Source organism: Plecotus auritus, assembly GCF_963455305.1.
Source record: "Plecotus auritus genome assembly, chromosome: 2".
Lineage (NCBI taxonomy): Eukaryota > Metazoa > Chordata > Mammalia > Chiroptera > Vespertilionidae > Plecotus > Plecotus auritus.
In genome coordinates, this window is record NC_137771.1 from 37,274,245 (window position 1) to 37,291,204 (window position 16,960).

Genomic DNA, 16,960 nt, shown 5'->3' on the forward strand with positions numbered 1-16,960 from the left:
GCAGAGAAAGGACTTGCCCAGGTGTGGGCCTGAAGCCTGGTCAGGCTCTGAGCGGCCTGTGCTAACGTGATCTGGTTGAGAACTCCAGGTCTGCATCTGCCTAGTTGAGAGACTTTGGGCCCATTGCTTCCCCTTCCTTAACCTGGTTTTTCCATCTGCAGTGAAAATAGCGGCCCAGCACTTCCTCCCAGGGGTGCCGAGAAGAATTGAGATAGTGGATGTGAAGTGCAGGAGTAAGGCCTGGTATCCAGGAAGCGAGGACCACATTTCCCTTAAAGAAAGCTAATGTAGCATTTACGGAACGCACCCCTTGGCGTTGTGCAGGAATGTCTTTTAAAGGACAAGGAAGCTTCCAGCTGCTATGCTGTCCGACTGAGCAGGTGCTTGCGTTCCTGTCCCTTCCAGGTCCATCTGGGAAGCGGGATCTGGGTTGACGAGGAGAAATGGCACCAGCTACAAGTAACCCAGGGAGACTCCAAGTACACGAAGAACTTGGCAGTCATGATTTGGGGAACAGATGTTCTGAAGAACAGAAGCGTCACAGGAGTTGCCACAAAAAAAAAGAAAGATGCCGTCCCTAAGCCGCCCCTCTCGCCTCACAAACTAAGCATCGTCCGAGGTAGGTCGCTGCAGAGAAACACTGGGGGGTGAGTGCGGGGGGGGGGGGGGGCACTGTCCTATCCTCTGCTATGGTGGACCAAGCACGGCTCAGCTCAGCACACACCGGGGCTCCCATGCCAGGCCCAGGCTGGGCTCCGGGACCCAGGAGCAGACGTGCACCTAGTCTCAGAAGAGCTCCCGTTAACAGCAAATGAGCCCGTGGACACGGTGCAGTGCATGGGCAGGCATGGGAGAGGGGCAGGCCATGTTTCAGGGAGTTCGTTCTTGGGGGGAGGAGGCACGGCCGGAAGTCAGGGAAGGATTTCTGGGGAAGGGTCACTGCATTGGGCCCTGAAGGATCCGTCAGACATGGAGATGCAAATGTGTAAAGAGAGATACTTGTGGAAGCAGAAGCATCTGGAACAAAGGCAGGGAGATGGAAAGGGAGTGCTGCTGTGTGCAGAGCAGAGGTCAAGGCTGGGCACAGTCTGTGCAGCCCTGCATTGTGCCCAGAGCAGTTAATGACGTGCAGACCCGTGAGGGGCACTCGTTCCAGCTTCTTTCTGGTGTTTGGGGTGGGTTGGGGGCCAGCAAAGAGACAGGGTGTCATTGGTCTCCCTAAAAATACAGCTATACCCTGGACACTCTGATTTCCCTCCCTCCCTCCCCCCATCTTCCTTCTTTCCTGGCCTCTCCTGCCCTCTCTCCATCTGGTCACTAAGCTCTTATTCCGGCCAGGCCCTCTGCTGGGCATTGAGGACACAAGGAGGGATAAGCACAGTCTCATCTGTAAGCACTCACAGTCTCTCAGGGAAGATGAACACAAGAACAGCCAGTTACTGCACAGATAACATAACTCGCAGAGACCAGCAAGTCTCCCAGCGGAGAGTGCAGGCAGCGGAGTACTACAGTGGTTGCTGATTATCTGAGCACCTACTGTTTCAGGTTCTGGGGGTTTCTTAACAGTTCTATTTTTAAAAATACTTTTACGTCACTAACTCATTTAATCCTCCTAACGCTCCTACTGTTGGCTCCTCTCATTACCCGTTTCACAGCTGAGGACGCTGAGGCGCAGCTGCTAAGTAACTTGTCCTGATCCCAGAGCTGGCCGGGTGGAGCCAGGAGTCCAGGCGGGAGGTTGGCTCAGAAGCTGCATTTCTAACCCCTGGTCTCCGCATGCCCGGAGCCGGGCACGCTGAAGAAAGTAGTACCCAATCAATCCCCACGTACACACTGATCAGGCCCCGTAGCAGGTTGGGGCCGCTGGCAGCTGTGTCTGTGAACAGGTCAGGTAATTTCAGGTGCTGATGAGGCTGTGAAGCGTGATGAGGCAGGTGACATGGTGGGAAGGAGAGGGCTGTGCGGCTGGTGGCGGGAGGCCTGTTTGAGGAGGTGAATGTGAGCTGGGAACAGGATATGCAGGGGGCAGCCCGGCGAAGGTCTGAGGGGTGCTGAACAGGCAGAATAAAGAGCAGGCGCAAGGGCCAGCATGCTGAAGGGGTGAAGAAGCCTCGGCGGCCATGGAGTCGTGAGTGAGGGGAGAGGGAGGTCAGGAAGGTGGGCCAGAGCCAGTCTTGAGGCCGTGAAGACCATGGTGAGCAGGCTGGATTTATCCACTTACAGGAGGAAGGCAGTGAGGGCCTCACATGTGGAGAAACCAATGGGACATTGGTTAGGAGGCTGGTGCAGTGGTCTCGGGAGAGGTGATGGTAGCATGGAGTCAGGTTAGCACTGAGAGGAGAAGAATGGCCAGATTTGGGTGTATTTTGGAGGTCAGGAGGCAGGACACAGATATGGGTGACCAGCATGAGGTCACAGCCATAAGGTTTCAGCCTGGATTCTAACCCACTCCCCTAGACCCTAGCCTAGGGCTTGCACTGTATAGCACGCTGCCCGCCTTGCCTGGCTGACTCAGGATTAATTGATTTAGGCAGCCACTTCTATTTAGAAAATCAGAGGTAACCTTTAGTCGGCCCGTTGTCTGAAATGGTGGAGCTTAATTTGGGAAGTCACCTTAAGATAGAGGCCTTCCTGGGGAGGCAGCCCTGGCCCACCTGATAGGTGGCAGACCACTGTTTCCCTTATTCATGTTGAAATGTGATTCAGCAGGTCCCAGGTGCCTTCAGATGACTGGCTGCCTCACTATCACCACAGGGTATGAAGTCGCCTGCTGTGTGTCTGACCATACGGGCTTCATCTCCAGTTCCTCATGCCTAGGACAGGGCCTGCACACAGTAGGAGCACAGGAAAGGAGGGCTGACCAAGTGAAACCTTGAGACTGACTGACCCTTGGTGTGATTGCTTGTGAATCACTTTCCCCCCATGCCTCAGTTTCCTCAGCTGAAAACCTGCCTCTTAGGACAGTTCAGAGGACTGTCTAGGATTAACTTTGGAAATAGTTATGTTTGAGGTGTGAGAAGTTATCAACCTTTGCTGACAAGTGAGCTGCCTCTGTGTGGAAGTTCGTGGTTGTTCAGTGCTTTTCAGCTGTGAAGCCCTCCCCCGCTGGCTCCCTGTGCAATGTGATGGGAAATAGGAATTGGGGGCAGGGGTCAGAAGCCTGCTGTTGAGCCCCAGCTCTGCTTTGGCGTAGCTTGGAGCTTACCCTGGTTCGTAGCATTTACTTTTGCTTCCCCAAGCCTAGTGCAGCGTGGGTACCAAGTAGATGCTTGGTGTCTGCATCTGTAAAGCCAGGATCACATCCTTATCCCACCTCCCCAGCGGGCCAAATAGACATCTTCACTGTGCTTTGAGCCCCATTCAGACGATGTTCTATGCCACACCTGCAGGCTTACCTGGAGCCCCCATTCTCCTGCCTCTTGTCCATGTCCGGAAAGAAGAGTTTCCTTCTCTTACTTGGGGCTGGGCATTCTTTTCATCTGTACCCTAGCCCACCTGCCTTCCTGAGTACCTGTTCCTCCAATTATATTCCTGTTCCACTGGTTCCTTCCCAGCATGATTTAAATATACTTTGATCACTCATTTACAAAACAAACAAAACACTCCCCAGAGGCCACCACCATCACCCAGCTGCCACCACATCTCTCTTCCTTTTCACTTGCAGGTTTCTTGCAAGAGTAACCCACACTCACTGCCTGTGTTCGCTTGTGACTCCCCTGCCATGGGGCCTCGACACCCAGCCCTCTACTTAATCTGCCCTTGCCAACTCTCCCAATGACTTCTGCTTACTAAGCCAGGGCACATCTTTCATCTCCTCCCAGCACTGCGGGACATGTTCACGCCTCCTTTACTGAGAAATCCGGCCTGCACAGTCGGGTCCCCTCCTGCCTGTCTGCTTCTCATCCACCAGTGGGCTCCTTCTCTGCTGCCCTCTCCTCTGTCTCCAACCCTCTTCTCACTCAGTCCACAAAGCTTTCCTCAGCCCAGCTCACGGCCCATTGTTCCCACTGCCCTCAGTGAGCCCATGGTCCTGTGGTGAAACCCCAGGCTCCGCATTCCGGCCGATGCCTGCCGATGCCTGCCAACCCCTGCAACCTCATCTCTCACCACTTCCCCTTTCCCCCTGTGCACGAACCACGCAGGCCTTCTTCCATTGCCTTCCTGATCCCACTGCCAGCAGTGCCCTTCTCCCATCTGCTTGTCCTGCCTCCTCATTGTCCTTCAGGGAGCCCTTCCCCAGCTGCCCGGTCCAGTGCAGCCTTTCCTTGCTATCTTATCACCCTAAAATGTCTGCCTACCATTTCCTACTGGTTTATTTACTTGAAATTGTCCTTCTCCTCTACACCCATTAAAACATAAGCTTTATGGCAGAGTATTGAGGGCTAGCATCTATTAAATGTTCAGTAACCATTTGTTGAGTCAGTGAAGGATGACTCCTACATCTGTATTTAACCTCAGTCCATACTTCTGAGTTCCTGACCCACCCACCCAGGTGCCCACTGGCCATATCCTCATACTCATAGGTGTCCCGTAGCCTTGGCAAAGCTGCCTACTCACTGCTCCCTCCTCCGGCTTTCCCCAAAGCCTCTGCCCTCTGTGTGCCCCATCTTGGTGAATGGTACCACCAGCCAGGGACCCTGAGATGCCTCATCCTTGATTACTCCACATGCTTCACTCCCCTTCTGTTCTGCCCCCATACCTCTTACCCTGTCCTCTCCATCCCACAGCCCCCTCATTGTCCAGGTCACACCACTTCTCCCTGCACTACTCCAGCAGCTTCCAGACCCTTCTCTCCTTTGTGTAACTGTGTGATCTTTGGGAAACAAAAATATGATCTTGTTACCATCACCTGTCATTAAACGATAAGCTGCTTAATGTGTCATACAAGCACCATCATAATGTGGCCGCTGGCTGTAGCTGCAGCCTTATTTCTCAGCAGTATTCCCTCGAACTCTTAAGTTCTTGCCATATGAACTACCGCATTCCCTGAACAAGCCTATTCTCTCTCACGTTAGGGAATGTGCAGATGCTTTCCCAGGACCTGGGACATACTCCCCACCCTGCACCCATGCGGCTCTGCCTGGCTCTCTGCTACTCACCACCCAGGTCTGCTTGAGAGAACCTTCTTTCAGAAAGCCTCTTAGTCCAGAGTGCCCTGTGCCTACTTCTCCTCTCTTCTGACTGTGTCTTTGCCTACTGGGAGCAAAGCAACCCCTTTGAGCCGAGAAGTGTTTGCCTGGCACGCCAGTGAAAGGAATTTGACTCGCCCAAGGCCTTCACTGGCCAGACCAGAGCCGAGCAGACCGAGCTGGCAGGTGTGCCTTGCCCCCAGTACCTGTCTTACTAAAACACATTGCTGATGGATTGATTTGCTGCAGCCAGGCAGGTCTGAGGGCTCTCTCCCATCCCACCACACACTCACCATTTGGGGCCTAATGGTTTGAGCTCTCCCAGATTGCATTTGACTGGCTTTCCCCATGCAAGCTGTCTGCGGGTTGAGATTGTATTTATTTTGTATAATTTTATCACATTCAGCCACGTGTGCGGTATAAAAATGACAAAAGCTTTGACGCTCACAGGTTGGTGAGAATTTTCTCTTCTCTGATCTTAGAATCATTTCTTGCTGGATAGCAGGGGATGGCGTGGACATTGACCCTGCTTTAGAAAGATGAGAGCAGGAGGGCGGGACAAGCTCTGGAATGACAGTGCAACCTTATTGAGGTCAAGTGACCTTCTGCAGAGTGGCTGAGTTTTCCCGAGGAGCCCAGCACTAAGTTCTGGTTAATTTTTATAACTTTCTTAATAGGACACATTAGCACCGTTATAAACCTTGTTAATTAAGCAATAATCTCAAACGCTCCCTCGCAGAGGGAGATGCTCCTGGCACCCGCAGATGATTAATATCTGGAGCCTTATGAAAGCCTTCCATCACCCCGAGGGGCCATTCAGCGCGCTCACCCCCAGCACACGATGATTGGAATTCTGCGGAGGCCCCTCTGAAGCCTCCCTCCGTCTGCACCTCCTTTTCCTGCATCTTCTCCAGCTCACACTGGGGGCTCTGAGGGCCCTCACACCTGCTCTCTTTCCTCTCCTCCTCTCTCCTCTGCCTCTTTACCGCCTTTGGACCTTCTGGAGGAATGTCCCTGGGTTATCTGGTCTGACCTGCTGCTCTCCTAGGTAGTGAAATAGACCAGAGAGGTGCCCACTAGAGGTTGCACAGCAGCTGGGCTGAGAGCCAGACACCTGAACTTCAGAACCGTCCCCAGCACAGGTGTCTCCCTCATTTGCTTCCGGTGCGAGCACAGTCACTGCTTTCTTCTTGCCCGGGCCTGGAGAGGGGATGTCCACGTGTTCTGTTCTGTAGGAAGACAGCGTGGTTGCAGTTTTATTAGTGTGATCAGTGCTTTGACAGAGGAAGACCCAGGTGAGGGTGGGAGCACAGAGGTTGCAGGCGGAGTGGAGTCTCCTAATTCAAACTGGTAGTTCCCAAGAAGGCTGAATCGGGAAAAATGCACAGGATTTAGGCAGGTGGAGGCCAGGGTCGGGGTAATCTTGAAAGAGAAGAATGAAGACACTGTTTTGTGGGACAGCCTGGAGTGAAGAGGCAATTCAGGTGGATAATAGCAGAGGTAGGACGGGGGACAGACGGGGCCCCTACCTTCTTGTCTCGGTCCCAGTGGAAAGTCCAAGTCAGGAGGAAGTGGAGGTTAGTCGGGTGTGGGAGTGGTCGGAAGTAGTGGAGGTCCATGAAAAGTATTTAAAGTCTGCTCTGTGCAAAGCCCTTCTCGGCGGGATGGGAGGGTACCCCAGAGACAGGACGCCCGCAGCATGTGCACCTGCAGCAGGATGACACCAGGAGGCAGGCTGGCCGCATGCCTGGAAGGGCTGGGGGGTTGGGAGGGGGCAGCAGTGGATTCTGCCCATCCTTCCTGCCTTCCTCCAGGCCTCAGGCCTCTCGCCTGTACGTTCAGGGTTAGCACAGGGCAGCCTCTGTGATCCCTCCCAGCCTTGACGTTCTGCATCTCTAAGGATAACCTGCTGTGGGCTGGCCTGGCACACAGATCTTGTGTATCCTCCATGGCCATTCCTTCAGATTGGGTGGTCATGGCTGGTCTGTAGGTGAGGAGAAGCTTGGGCTCAAGGAAGTTAAAAGTCTAGCCCACGATGAAATCCTAGTGGTACAGTCCCCAGCCCTCTTATGTCCAGAATTTTTATGTACCCCCGGTTTTGCTGGAGAAACATTAATTCATTAATTTAACAGATATTTACCTAATCTTGCCTGTGCCGAGCACTATGCTAGGTGCTGGGAATGAACAGTCGTATATACATAAAATAATTGTAACATCCTCACGTCGGTGCAGTGTTCCTTACCGTTTGAAGAAGGTTTGCAAAAAGTTTATCTCAGATGCCTCAAGGTAGCCTTAAAAAGAGACCCTTGGTTTGTTGTCCTTGTTTGGGAGAGGAGGATCTGGCTAATGATTGGCACCAGGTCTCCAGGCTGGAAGTCAGGCCCTTCCTTCATCTCAGCAAATGGCAGACTCAGAAAGTGGCTGTGCTCAGCCTCATTGTCAGTCACACAGTGAGACACCACTTCACACCCACCATGTTATGAAAACCGTAACAACTGACCACGTCCAGTGGAAAGCGTGGGGCCACCAGTCCCGCACACACTGCTGGGAGTGCCCGTCAGCAGGACCGCTGGGGAACACAGTTGGCTGGGCATCGCCTAGTGAGGCTGACTGTGCACACACCCTGACACGGCAGCTCCTCTCCCGGGCCGTCCTGGAGAACCTCCAGCACAGGTGCCCGAGGCAGCGCCGTCCTGGAGAACCTCCAGCACAGGTCCCCGAGACAGCGCCGGGGTGTTTGCAGTCGCAAAACCCTGGAAACCACCCAGGCACCCACGGGCCGTGAACTGCAGCGCAGGCTGTGGAATAGTCACACAGTAGGGCACCACTCTCCAAGGGAAAAGGATGACCTGCAGCTTACACTTGAACGCGGGTCAATTTCAAATCTTTAATATTGAGGGGGAAAAGGAAGTCAGATTCTAGAGAGTATGGGCACACTTATAATAAGTAAAAAAAAAAAAATGGGGAAAGGAACCAATACCTTATTTAAGGATGTATGCGTATGTGTTAACACTAAAAGGAAAAGAAAAGCAGGAGACTGGTTACCTCTAGTGAGGACGGGAGAGGGCAGGGAGGGGGAGGGCACTGGGGGCTTCAGAGGGAAGCTGGGGAGCAGGCACACAGGTGTTTTATCATTATTTTTAAAGGATACATTTACTGTATATGGGTTTTGTATGAAAATTTGAAGATATCGCTGTGCCAGGTAAGTGAGTTGGTATTTGGGAAATGTCAGGAATCACATCCCGCCCCCCCTCCAAAGATTTGCCTCCAGTTCACCATTAATCCTCGGCCTTCCTGTTTCTTTCCCCTGTCCAGAGTGTTTATACGACAGAATAGCACAAGAGACTGTGGACGAAACAGAAATTGCACAGAGACTCTCCAAAGTCAACAAGTACATCTGTGAGAAGATCATGGATATCAATAAATCCTGTAAAAATGAAGAGCGAAGGGAAGCAAAATACAATTTGCAATAAACTTTGGATTTTTCATAAAGCCTTCTCGTTTTCCTTGTGCGGCGTGTGATTTGCGGGCCGTGGCGCCGTCCGGATCAGACCCATAGCGCCGGTGGCGCGTGGCAGGGAGCCAGTGGGGTTCCGGGGTCGCGGCTTGTGCTGAACTTGGACCTCCCACTTCAAAGAAGGCAGATGGATGTGCTGAGCCTCGGGCATGCCCGGCACCGGTGTTGTTCCGGGGATGGGAAAACGTCTTTTCGGCAGGGGATGGAGTGTCTCTGACCTGCCTGTCACTTCACCCAGAATTCAAACTGATATTTTTACCATTCAAGGACTTTTATCTCTGTTTCTCTATTTTGTTCTATAATAAAGCTCATTAATTCTTTGATGTACATCATCATTATCCTCATTTATGTAAGGATATTAAATGTACAGTGGAGGCGACGAGTGTTTGAGGGCGGAACACTCAGGCCGAAGGAGGGAGAATTCATAAGGGGTGTGCTGCTGACTACAGCTGCGAAGGGCTGTCTCAAAAGCAGATTGCTTTCTCCTGCTTCAAAGGACAGATCTAGGACCACTCGCCTTTCTCACTCAAGGCGACCAGAGATTTGGCTTCTGGATAATTTGAGTCGAGTCGGGGCAGTGATGTTAGATGTGGTCCAGGGTTGCCATGGGGAAGTCGGGGGCAGGTCATCTGCTCTCAGTTTGTTTCTCTTATCTTGTATCTCAAGTGATCTTTCATGTTACATAGTTTTTATCTCATTCGGTAGCTGAGTCTCCAAGGTGCCTGGTGTGCAATTTGACAAACCACCTTTGATCTTCCTGCTGATTTGCACTTTCCTCTCTGTGATGCCTGTGAAGTCAGCATTTGGTACATTGGAAGTGGCAAGCACCTGGGTTCCAAACCTCGCCCTCGCCCCCCTGTGCTCTGGTTTTAACCTCAACTCTTCTGTTTTGTAAGGAGATGATACCTACCTTGCAGAGTTGCCATAAGGACTATATATATATATATATATATATATATATATATATATATATGGTGCTATATATATATATATGGTGATATATATATATATATATATATATATATATATATATATTAGGAGCCCTGTGCACGAATCTGTGCGCCAGTAGCTCACTGCCACCCTCCAGTAGCTCTCCACCCGCTGCCCCGCCCTCCTGTAGCTCCCTCCACCCCCCGACCCCCCCATAGCTTGCTGCCCTGCCCCCTCCTATAGCTCTCCACTGCCTGCTTGTAGCTTGCTGCCCCACCCTCCTGCTGATCAGTGATCTGGTCGTTACGTGGTCTGTCGTCATGCTTCATGGCGTAACGACCATTTGCGTATTACATCTTTATTATATATATATAATTATTTTTTCTTAATTTCTGGTCTGTCGTCATGCTTCATGGCGTAATGACCATTTCCGTATTACATCTTTATTATATATATATATATAATTATTTTTTCTTAATTTCTGGTTATTGGCTTTAAGGCATTGGTTGGAAAATGTTGGCCTCTCATTTCTCTAATGGGTTACCCACCATCAAACCACTGGTCTGTAAGCAAAAGCTCAGAGTCCTTTACTTAAGGATATTCAGTGTAAGTGGAGGTGACCAGTGTCCTCTGAGGGCGTAAGAAGGGTGGTGGCTGCCTCTGAGGAATTTTACTCCAGTAAATAAAATAATCCTTTATAATGTGAAATACTATATGCTCGCTAATAGGATATAGATGTGAATTTTCTTTATTGGTATTTTCCTAGCTCTCCCCAAACTAGCAATGTGATCTTGGACCAATCAGTTAACTTCTCAGAGTCCTTATCAGTATAATGAGGAAAATAATGCCTATGGCACAGGCTATACAGATAATTATTAGTAATAATGGCAGCAACAATGGATACTAAATATGTGCCAGAACTTTCCTAAATGTTTACTGTAGGGTCCTCATTGCATGAGGTCAGTAAGGTTAGGGGCAGTCGTGTTCAATAAATTCTTGCTATTAGATGTGCTCATATTAATGGCATGGGGTGGCTTGGGCATGTGTAGTACGGAATGCACTAGAGACTGGAAGAGGATGTGTCATACTGGAGCTCATCCCTCCCCCCTAAGCAGGGCAAAGGCACAAACACCATACAGCTGTGCACTTCTCTGCAGAGACTGATACATTAGGAACTTCATAGGTGCTTTTAGATGGGTGGGGGAAATAGCATGGAAATCTATGTTTAAAAACTGCTACGACACAGGTGAAAGTGCTCTGTGTAATGTATGATGCACATACTAGGGAGAGAACAGGGTTGTGAAAGGTGTTGGGATCTGAGTTCAAATCCTGACTTTACCACTTCTGAGAGATTGCCTGACCTCTCCGGGGCTTGTTTCTTCTAAAGTGGAAATAATGAGTAATAACTGAGAGCTGTCGTGGGGAGGGATCCAGGTGGCACCTGGAGAAAGGGCTCTGTAAGTCTCTACAGGCCACACACATGCTAGTGACCCTTAGCTTGTAAGGCAGGATGAAATCAGAAGTGGGCGTGGCAAGGAAGCACCTGAGAGCCGATTCCGACGGGAGCAGGGGACGTTGGACACGCTGGTTACTGAGAGGTTTCTGAGCATCTGCTGTGTACCTGGCGCCCTGTTACTGCTAGATGAGGGCAAGGCCATCGTTCTTATACCCACACAAATGAGGAAATGGGCAGAGTTAGCAGTGGAGCTGGATCAGATCCAATTCTGTGCGATACCTGCCCTTTTCACTCTTCCCCGAAGGATGAGTGGATGTTATGGTCTTCGCTGAGAATCTAGCTGTGTCATCTCAGGTATGTTCAGGAGAGGCCGGCCTAAGTAACCAGTCAAGGGAAATCATTCCTGTTAATTGAAGCCATTTGGAGGGACCGGGAATAGCACTAATTAGGAGGGTGCACAGTTTATTACATTCACAAAACTCAAGTGGTTTTTGTGTTAGATGAGGGTTTCCTAAACTTGCCCAATCTTAAGAATTTGCCGAGGTGCTTAAAATACAGATTCCTGGGCTCTGGTTTGGAGAGCTCCATTCCGTAGGTGGGAGATGGAGCCAGGCAACTGTATTTCAGCACAAGGGCCGCTGTTGAGCAAGACCAGTCAGTCACACAGGAGTCCTGCTTTAACGAACCAATAGGAGTGATTCCGAAGTGAGACAACGTGCTCCCTCTAACATGCCTGAGGACACCTGAAATTGAGAATAAATTCTCTCAAAGAGCTGAGGATCTGCCTAAACCTCGTTGAGAGACCTCCTTCATGCCCACTGCGTGCTGTTCTATTGGACATGATGCGGTGATGCGGAAGGTGGCTTCCAGCCCGGGCACCCATGATTTCCCCTCACTTTCACCCTTCGATTCTTTCTCTCCATCCCTTTCTTTCGGGGCCAGTGAGCTATGGGGGACAGGACGGTCACTACTGAGCCGGCAGGGCCTGAACCAATGAGGCTGGGCACTGTCTTCAGAAGCCCTGGCAGCAAGTCCCCTGTCCCAGATGAAACATGAGGATGTGGCTTGTTTGTATTTTCTGGCTGAGGAAAGTGTGTTAGTGACTGTTATGTGCCCAAGGGTTTCTTGGGTACATTTCTAAATTATGCCATTTTTGTAATTACAAAGGAAAACCACTTTATAGAAATTTTGGGGAAGTAGGGGAAACATCCCAGCTTGCACTGCTGCAAGCATTGTGCTGTGGCTCTTCCAGTCTTCCCAAGGCGTGAATGTGTATTGTATGTGCCTGTGATCATAGCGTACAGTGGGTTTGTGTCCTTTCCTTTCCATTTAACATGCTTTCCTGTTGCTCCGGGAAATTACCGCCAGCAGTTCCAACATCTACTCAGTGGACAGACATCGAGCTACAACCAGTAAACATCTGGCCAGCTGTGTGGCTGACCCGCAGGGCTGCCCGTTCATGAAAGGCCACACTGCACACTTTGGTCTAGCACGCGTGGTAGAGCGAGCTTGGTTTCGGAGGTCATTGCATGAGAGTCCAATTCCCAACTCCAGCACCTTCTACCTGCCTTAGGGTCACTCACTTTATCTTTCTGAACACCATCTTCTTCATCTGCAAAACAGAGAAAATAATGTCCAATTGTGGAGGACTGAGAATGTAATTAAAGTGCCACAGTGAGAGTGGATAAATGGCCAGCAACCTACCTCTCCTCTCCCCTCCCCTCCTTTCCTCTCCCTTCCTCCCTCTCCTCCCTTCCCTCCCCTCTCTCTATGCCCATTCAGTCTTCACCTGAGTGTACTCCTATCTTGTGTCTGACCTGCTCTGACCTTGGCTTTCATACCTGCCTTTGGCCGTCCAGATACCTTATGCTCATCCATAGTGCCCAGTACTCACAGGCCTTTCCCTGTGCACACGGACCTCAGCCCCCAACTCTGCCACCAGCTGGCCCATTTGCCTTCCTGGAATTTTTAGGCTGTTGATGAATATTTTTTTCAGTTTTTTCCTTTTTTTTTTTTTTTTTTTTATCACTTTCTTAGGGTTGTTTTCCCTGGATCAAAAGGAGTGACATTTTTACATTCTTTGATGCACATAATGGTGTGACCATGTTTAAATTATTTTGCCAACTTAGGTGAAACCAGTGCCTCATTATGTTTTCTTTGATTACTTCCAAGACTACACATCTCTCCAGAGTTTGGTTTATTGGAAACAAAAATTAATAGCTTAACCTACAAGCATCTCCAGTAGAATCCATTTCATTTTCTGTGTTTCGTTTTGTCTGGGTCAACGTGTTTACTCTGGGCATATAATTTTCACTTTGATGTCTGCAAATAGACGTACCAGCAGATACTGTTATCACGTCTTTTGAAGGGATTGGTCAATTTCTGCCAAGCTGCCTCAGAGGCGCATGGAAGCTAAGGGTCAAGAGTGAACTTATGGGTCCTGTGCCCAGATCTCTCTCCACTGGCTTCCACACCATGCTTGCCACCTCCAGGCGTGGGAATTCACCCTCCTACCGGAGAGTCCACACGGGTAGGAGGATGAATTACTAAGATGCTCTCTCCTGGAGCACCCTGAGACCTCTCAGATCATTCAGGTCTCTCCATTGAAGCCATGCAGAGCCCTTGGCAAAGTTGAAGGTGGCAGTCATGTCTCTGCACCGACTAATAAGTAGGTCAAGTTCTGTTTTATCATTTCTCACACGAGGGATACTGCGCAGGAAAGAGTGGAGACCCTGGATTGATTGATTGATTTGAGAGAGGAAAAGGGGGGGAGAGAGAGAGAGAGAGAGAGAGAGAGAGAGAGAGAGAGAGAGATATTTGTTGCTCTACTTATTTATGCATTCACTGGTTGCTTCTTGTATGTGCCTGGACTGGGATCAAACCCACAACCTTGGCGTATCGGGACGACATTCTACCCAACTGAGCTGCCCGGCCAGGGCCAGAGACTTGGGACTCAGATAGCTCTGTGTTTAAATGCTGACTGCCACTTACTAATATATGACCTTGAACAAATTCTTAACCTCTCAGCTTTAGTTTTCTCACTTAAAAATGAGAATATGATACCCCCCTCGCCAGGCTGCATCAGGAACTATAGAGTAGGATGTGAGTAGAGCGCTGAGGCGTTCAGTGTCTTCATTCTTCGACCCTGAGAACTCTGACCAGATGGTTGCTCTTTCATAGATGGGTCCCTATGAGGTGGGGCTCAGGACTGGACACGCCTTCAGGAAGGGCCTGGCCAGCACTAATGCGGGCAGGTTGTTACCTCTTACTCCTGGATGCACATGGCCTAGCCTTGCGTGAGCATCTGTAGTGGGAGAATGATCTCATGTTGAGTTCATGGTCACCAAAGCCCACCGTCCTATGGAGCTAGTAGTTCGTGCTCCCTCTTCTTGGCTCACAGGACTTGTCCCTTTAGTTCACTGTGTTTTAAGAGAAAGAGCATAGATTTTGAAGCCAGATAAATTCACCTCAAATTCAGATCCTGAGTTCACTATGTACTAGACGAGAGGAAACATTGCACGGCCCTGGTCACCTGTCTGTTACGCAGTGCACGGTAATCACGCTGGCCGACTGAGCCAGACCTGCAGCCACCGCAGTCCCAGGCCCGGGCTTCAGCAAGAGCGTTTTTTGTGTTCCCTTTCCTTCCCCTTTTCATTCTAACAGCTCTTTATGCCCCTTCGCACCTCCATTGTGTGTCTTCAATATATTTCTTAAATGAAATACAGAGCTTTGCATTTATCTCTGTTCCATTTCATCGTGTTGGTTTCAGCCCAACATTCCAGCTGGTTGAGATCTTCTTTTCCATTTGTGTTTAAAATATAAAACAAAATCTGAGGAAAGCCAAAAAAAAGAGCCAGGAGCCACAGTCCCTGCACGTTCACTCCTGGGCGCCCCTCCTGTCTTTCCGTGGACCTGTCCCTCCCGTCTCTGTTCATGGCAGCCAGCCAGCCTTCCATGATCATGCTTTGTCCCTGTAACATTGTAGGTAGGGTAAGCATCGCCCCTCAGCAGCCTGGTTTGTGTGGCTGCCATTTTCATGCCCTCCCCAGCACGGGGCCATGGTTACCTTATTATTTCCTCTACGTGTTTTGTTGTCTATTTTCTTGATATTAGAGATAATGTTGCCATGATCCTCGATGGTTGTTGGTTTCTCAGAGAAAATTCCCGGTAGCGAGCCAATTGGGTTAAAGGGCAAGAGCATTTTTATAGTCCTTTACATGTATTGTTACATTGCTTTCCAAAAAGTGAGTTCCTGTCTCCAGCAGGGTAGGCATGCAGGTGCCATTTCCCCACAACCTTATCAGTATTTGGAATTTGTAAAGAAGTTTGGCCAATTAGCTATGGATACAGATGTGCTTTTTCAACTTCCTCCAATGTGAATTGTCTGTGTAGACATTTGGGTATTTGAGATCCTTATGGAATTTGATATGATACATCCTTCCTCTCAGTTTTATAGGATAAATATGATCTTTTATATCTTCACCAAGTTACCACTCATAATGTTTAGTTCAGTGAGAAGGAAAGCCATGTGGTCCTCCACTAGAGACCCATTTGCACTCACTAATTAGCCTTCTCTGAGCTGGGTTGTTCGAGGCTCTGGGACTACTCCATCCTGTGTGACCAGGGAAGGGCTTGGAGACATGACCTCGGAGCCTATGCCTGACAGATGAGAGGGCTGTGAGTTGATCGCTTGTCTGTCGGCCTACTCCCCTCCACTCATCTTCCACATGCAGCACATCTACCTGTGCCCAGCACTCCACCAGACTCCGGGGGTTGGGGACCAGGGAGTCACACCTCGAGTGGCCCCAGACCCTGTGCTCTGTCCTGCATTCCACAGGACGCCCTCTTAGCCACCGCTGACCAGTACTCCTGCATGCCAGTCACTGCTCTAACCGGCCGAGACACAAAGGAAAACACAGAGAACTTAAATTCTAATGGGGGTGGAGTGGGATGGGCAGGAAGACAAACAGAAGACGTGATCATTAAGAAGACTGTAGAAAAAAGGAAAAGGCGAGCTGGGTGAGACAGTGTGAGTGCGGGGGAGGCTGCATCGAGAGGCGGGGCGGCGGTCAGTGTGAGGTCAGAAGCCCTCCCAGAGGGGCCCTTGCCGCAGGACCTGGGGTTATCCAAGGAGACACAGATGTGGACATTACTTTTAAATTAATATTTACTAAACACTTACTATGTACTAGACACTTATTATTATTTTATTTCTCATGCAACCCTACAGGGCAGATTACTGTTCCCATTCCCATTTCACAGACAAGGAATCTGACTTAAAGACATTGGGTAACTTGTCCCAGATGGCACAGCCATGACCAGGAGCCAGGACTGGCATCACAGCCTCCGTGGCTCCATTGCCAGGTGTCCTAAGGACTGTGCTATAAGCTGCCATAGATATCTTCCTGACACAGGTGTTTCCTCCAGCTGAACCTTGCGTGCCACCACCTCCCTGTGATCTTGTACTTCTATCCCTCCTGCCCTCCTGCCCTCCCTCCCTCCCAGGTGCTCCCTGCCAGCCTGGGCTGGGGACCTCTCCCCCGGCCCCGGAGCACCGGCTGCTGTGAGCACCCTGTGCAGCGGTCCAGCTGGGAGAGCCCAGGGCCACGGCGGCTGGGGCAGCAGCTCTGCCATGCAGCCCCCATGCCCTGGGCCAGGTGCGGGAACTCAGCCCATGGAGGGGTGGCAGAGACGGGAGATGGAAGGTCAGGAGAGGGTGGCACATTGCAGCCCCATGTTTTCTCTGCATCAGCTTTTCCCTGAACACTTCCCCGATGGCCTGGACACAGCGTGGTGTGAAGTCAGAGAGGGTGGCTTCGAACCTTTCCTCCACTGCTCCTCAGTAGCATGACCTTTGGCCGAGTTACTCAACCTTCTGAGTCCTCAGATTTGTCAGCCATCCAGCCAGAATAGGGGTGCTGGTGTTCC

At 50.4% G+C, this 16,960-nt stretch overlaps 2 protein-coding genes across 9 annotated transcripts in view; both read left to right on the plus strand.

Moving 5' to 3' along the window:
* Positions 1 to 8,966, plus strand: part of BEND5 (BEN domain containing 5) — a 47,898-nt gene extending 38,932 nt beyond the window's left edge. For all 3 annotated transcript variants that reach the window (XM_080655967.1, XM_080655966.1, XM_080655968.1), the window contains 2 exons: positions 406 to 619; positions 8,445 to 8,966. In XM_080655967.1, the coding sequence (XP_080512093.1) occupies positions 406 to 619; positions 8,445 to 8,602 (372 nt within the window). In that variant the 3' untranslated portion in view covers positions 8,603 to 8,966. The remainder of the gene's footprint in view (positions 1 to 405; positions 620 to 8,444) is intronic.
* Positions 1 to 16,960, plus strand: part of AGBL4 (AGBL carboxypeptidase 4) — a 1,107,854-nt gene that overhangs the window by 930,844 nt on the left and 160,050 nt on the right. The window lies entirely within an intron of this gene.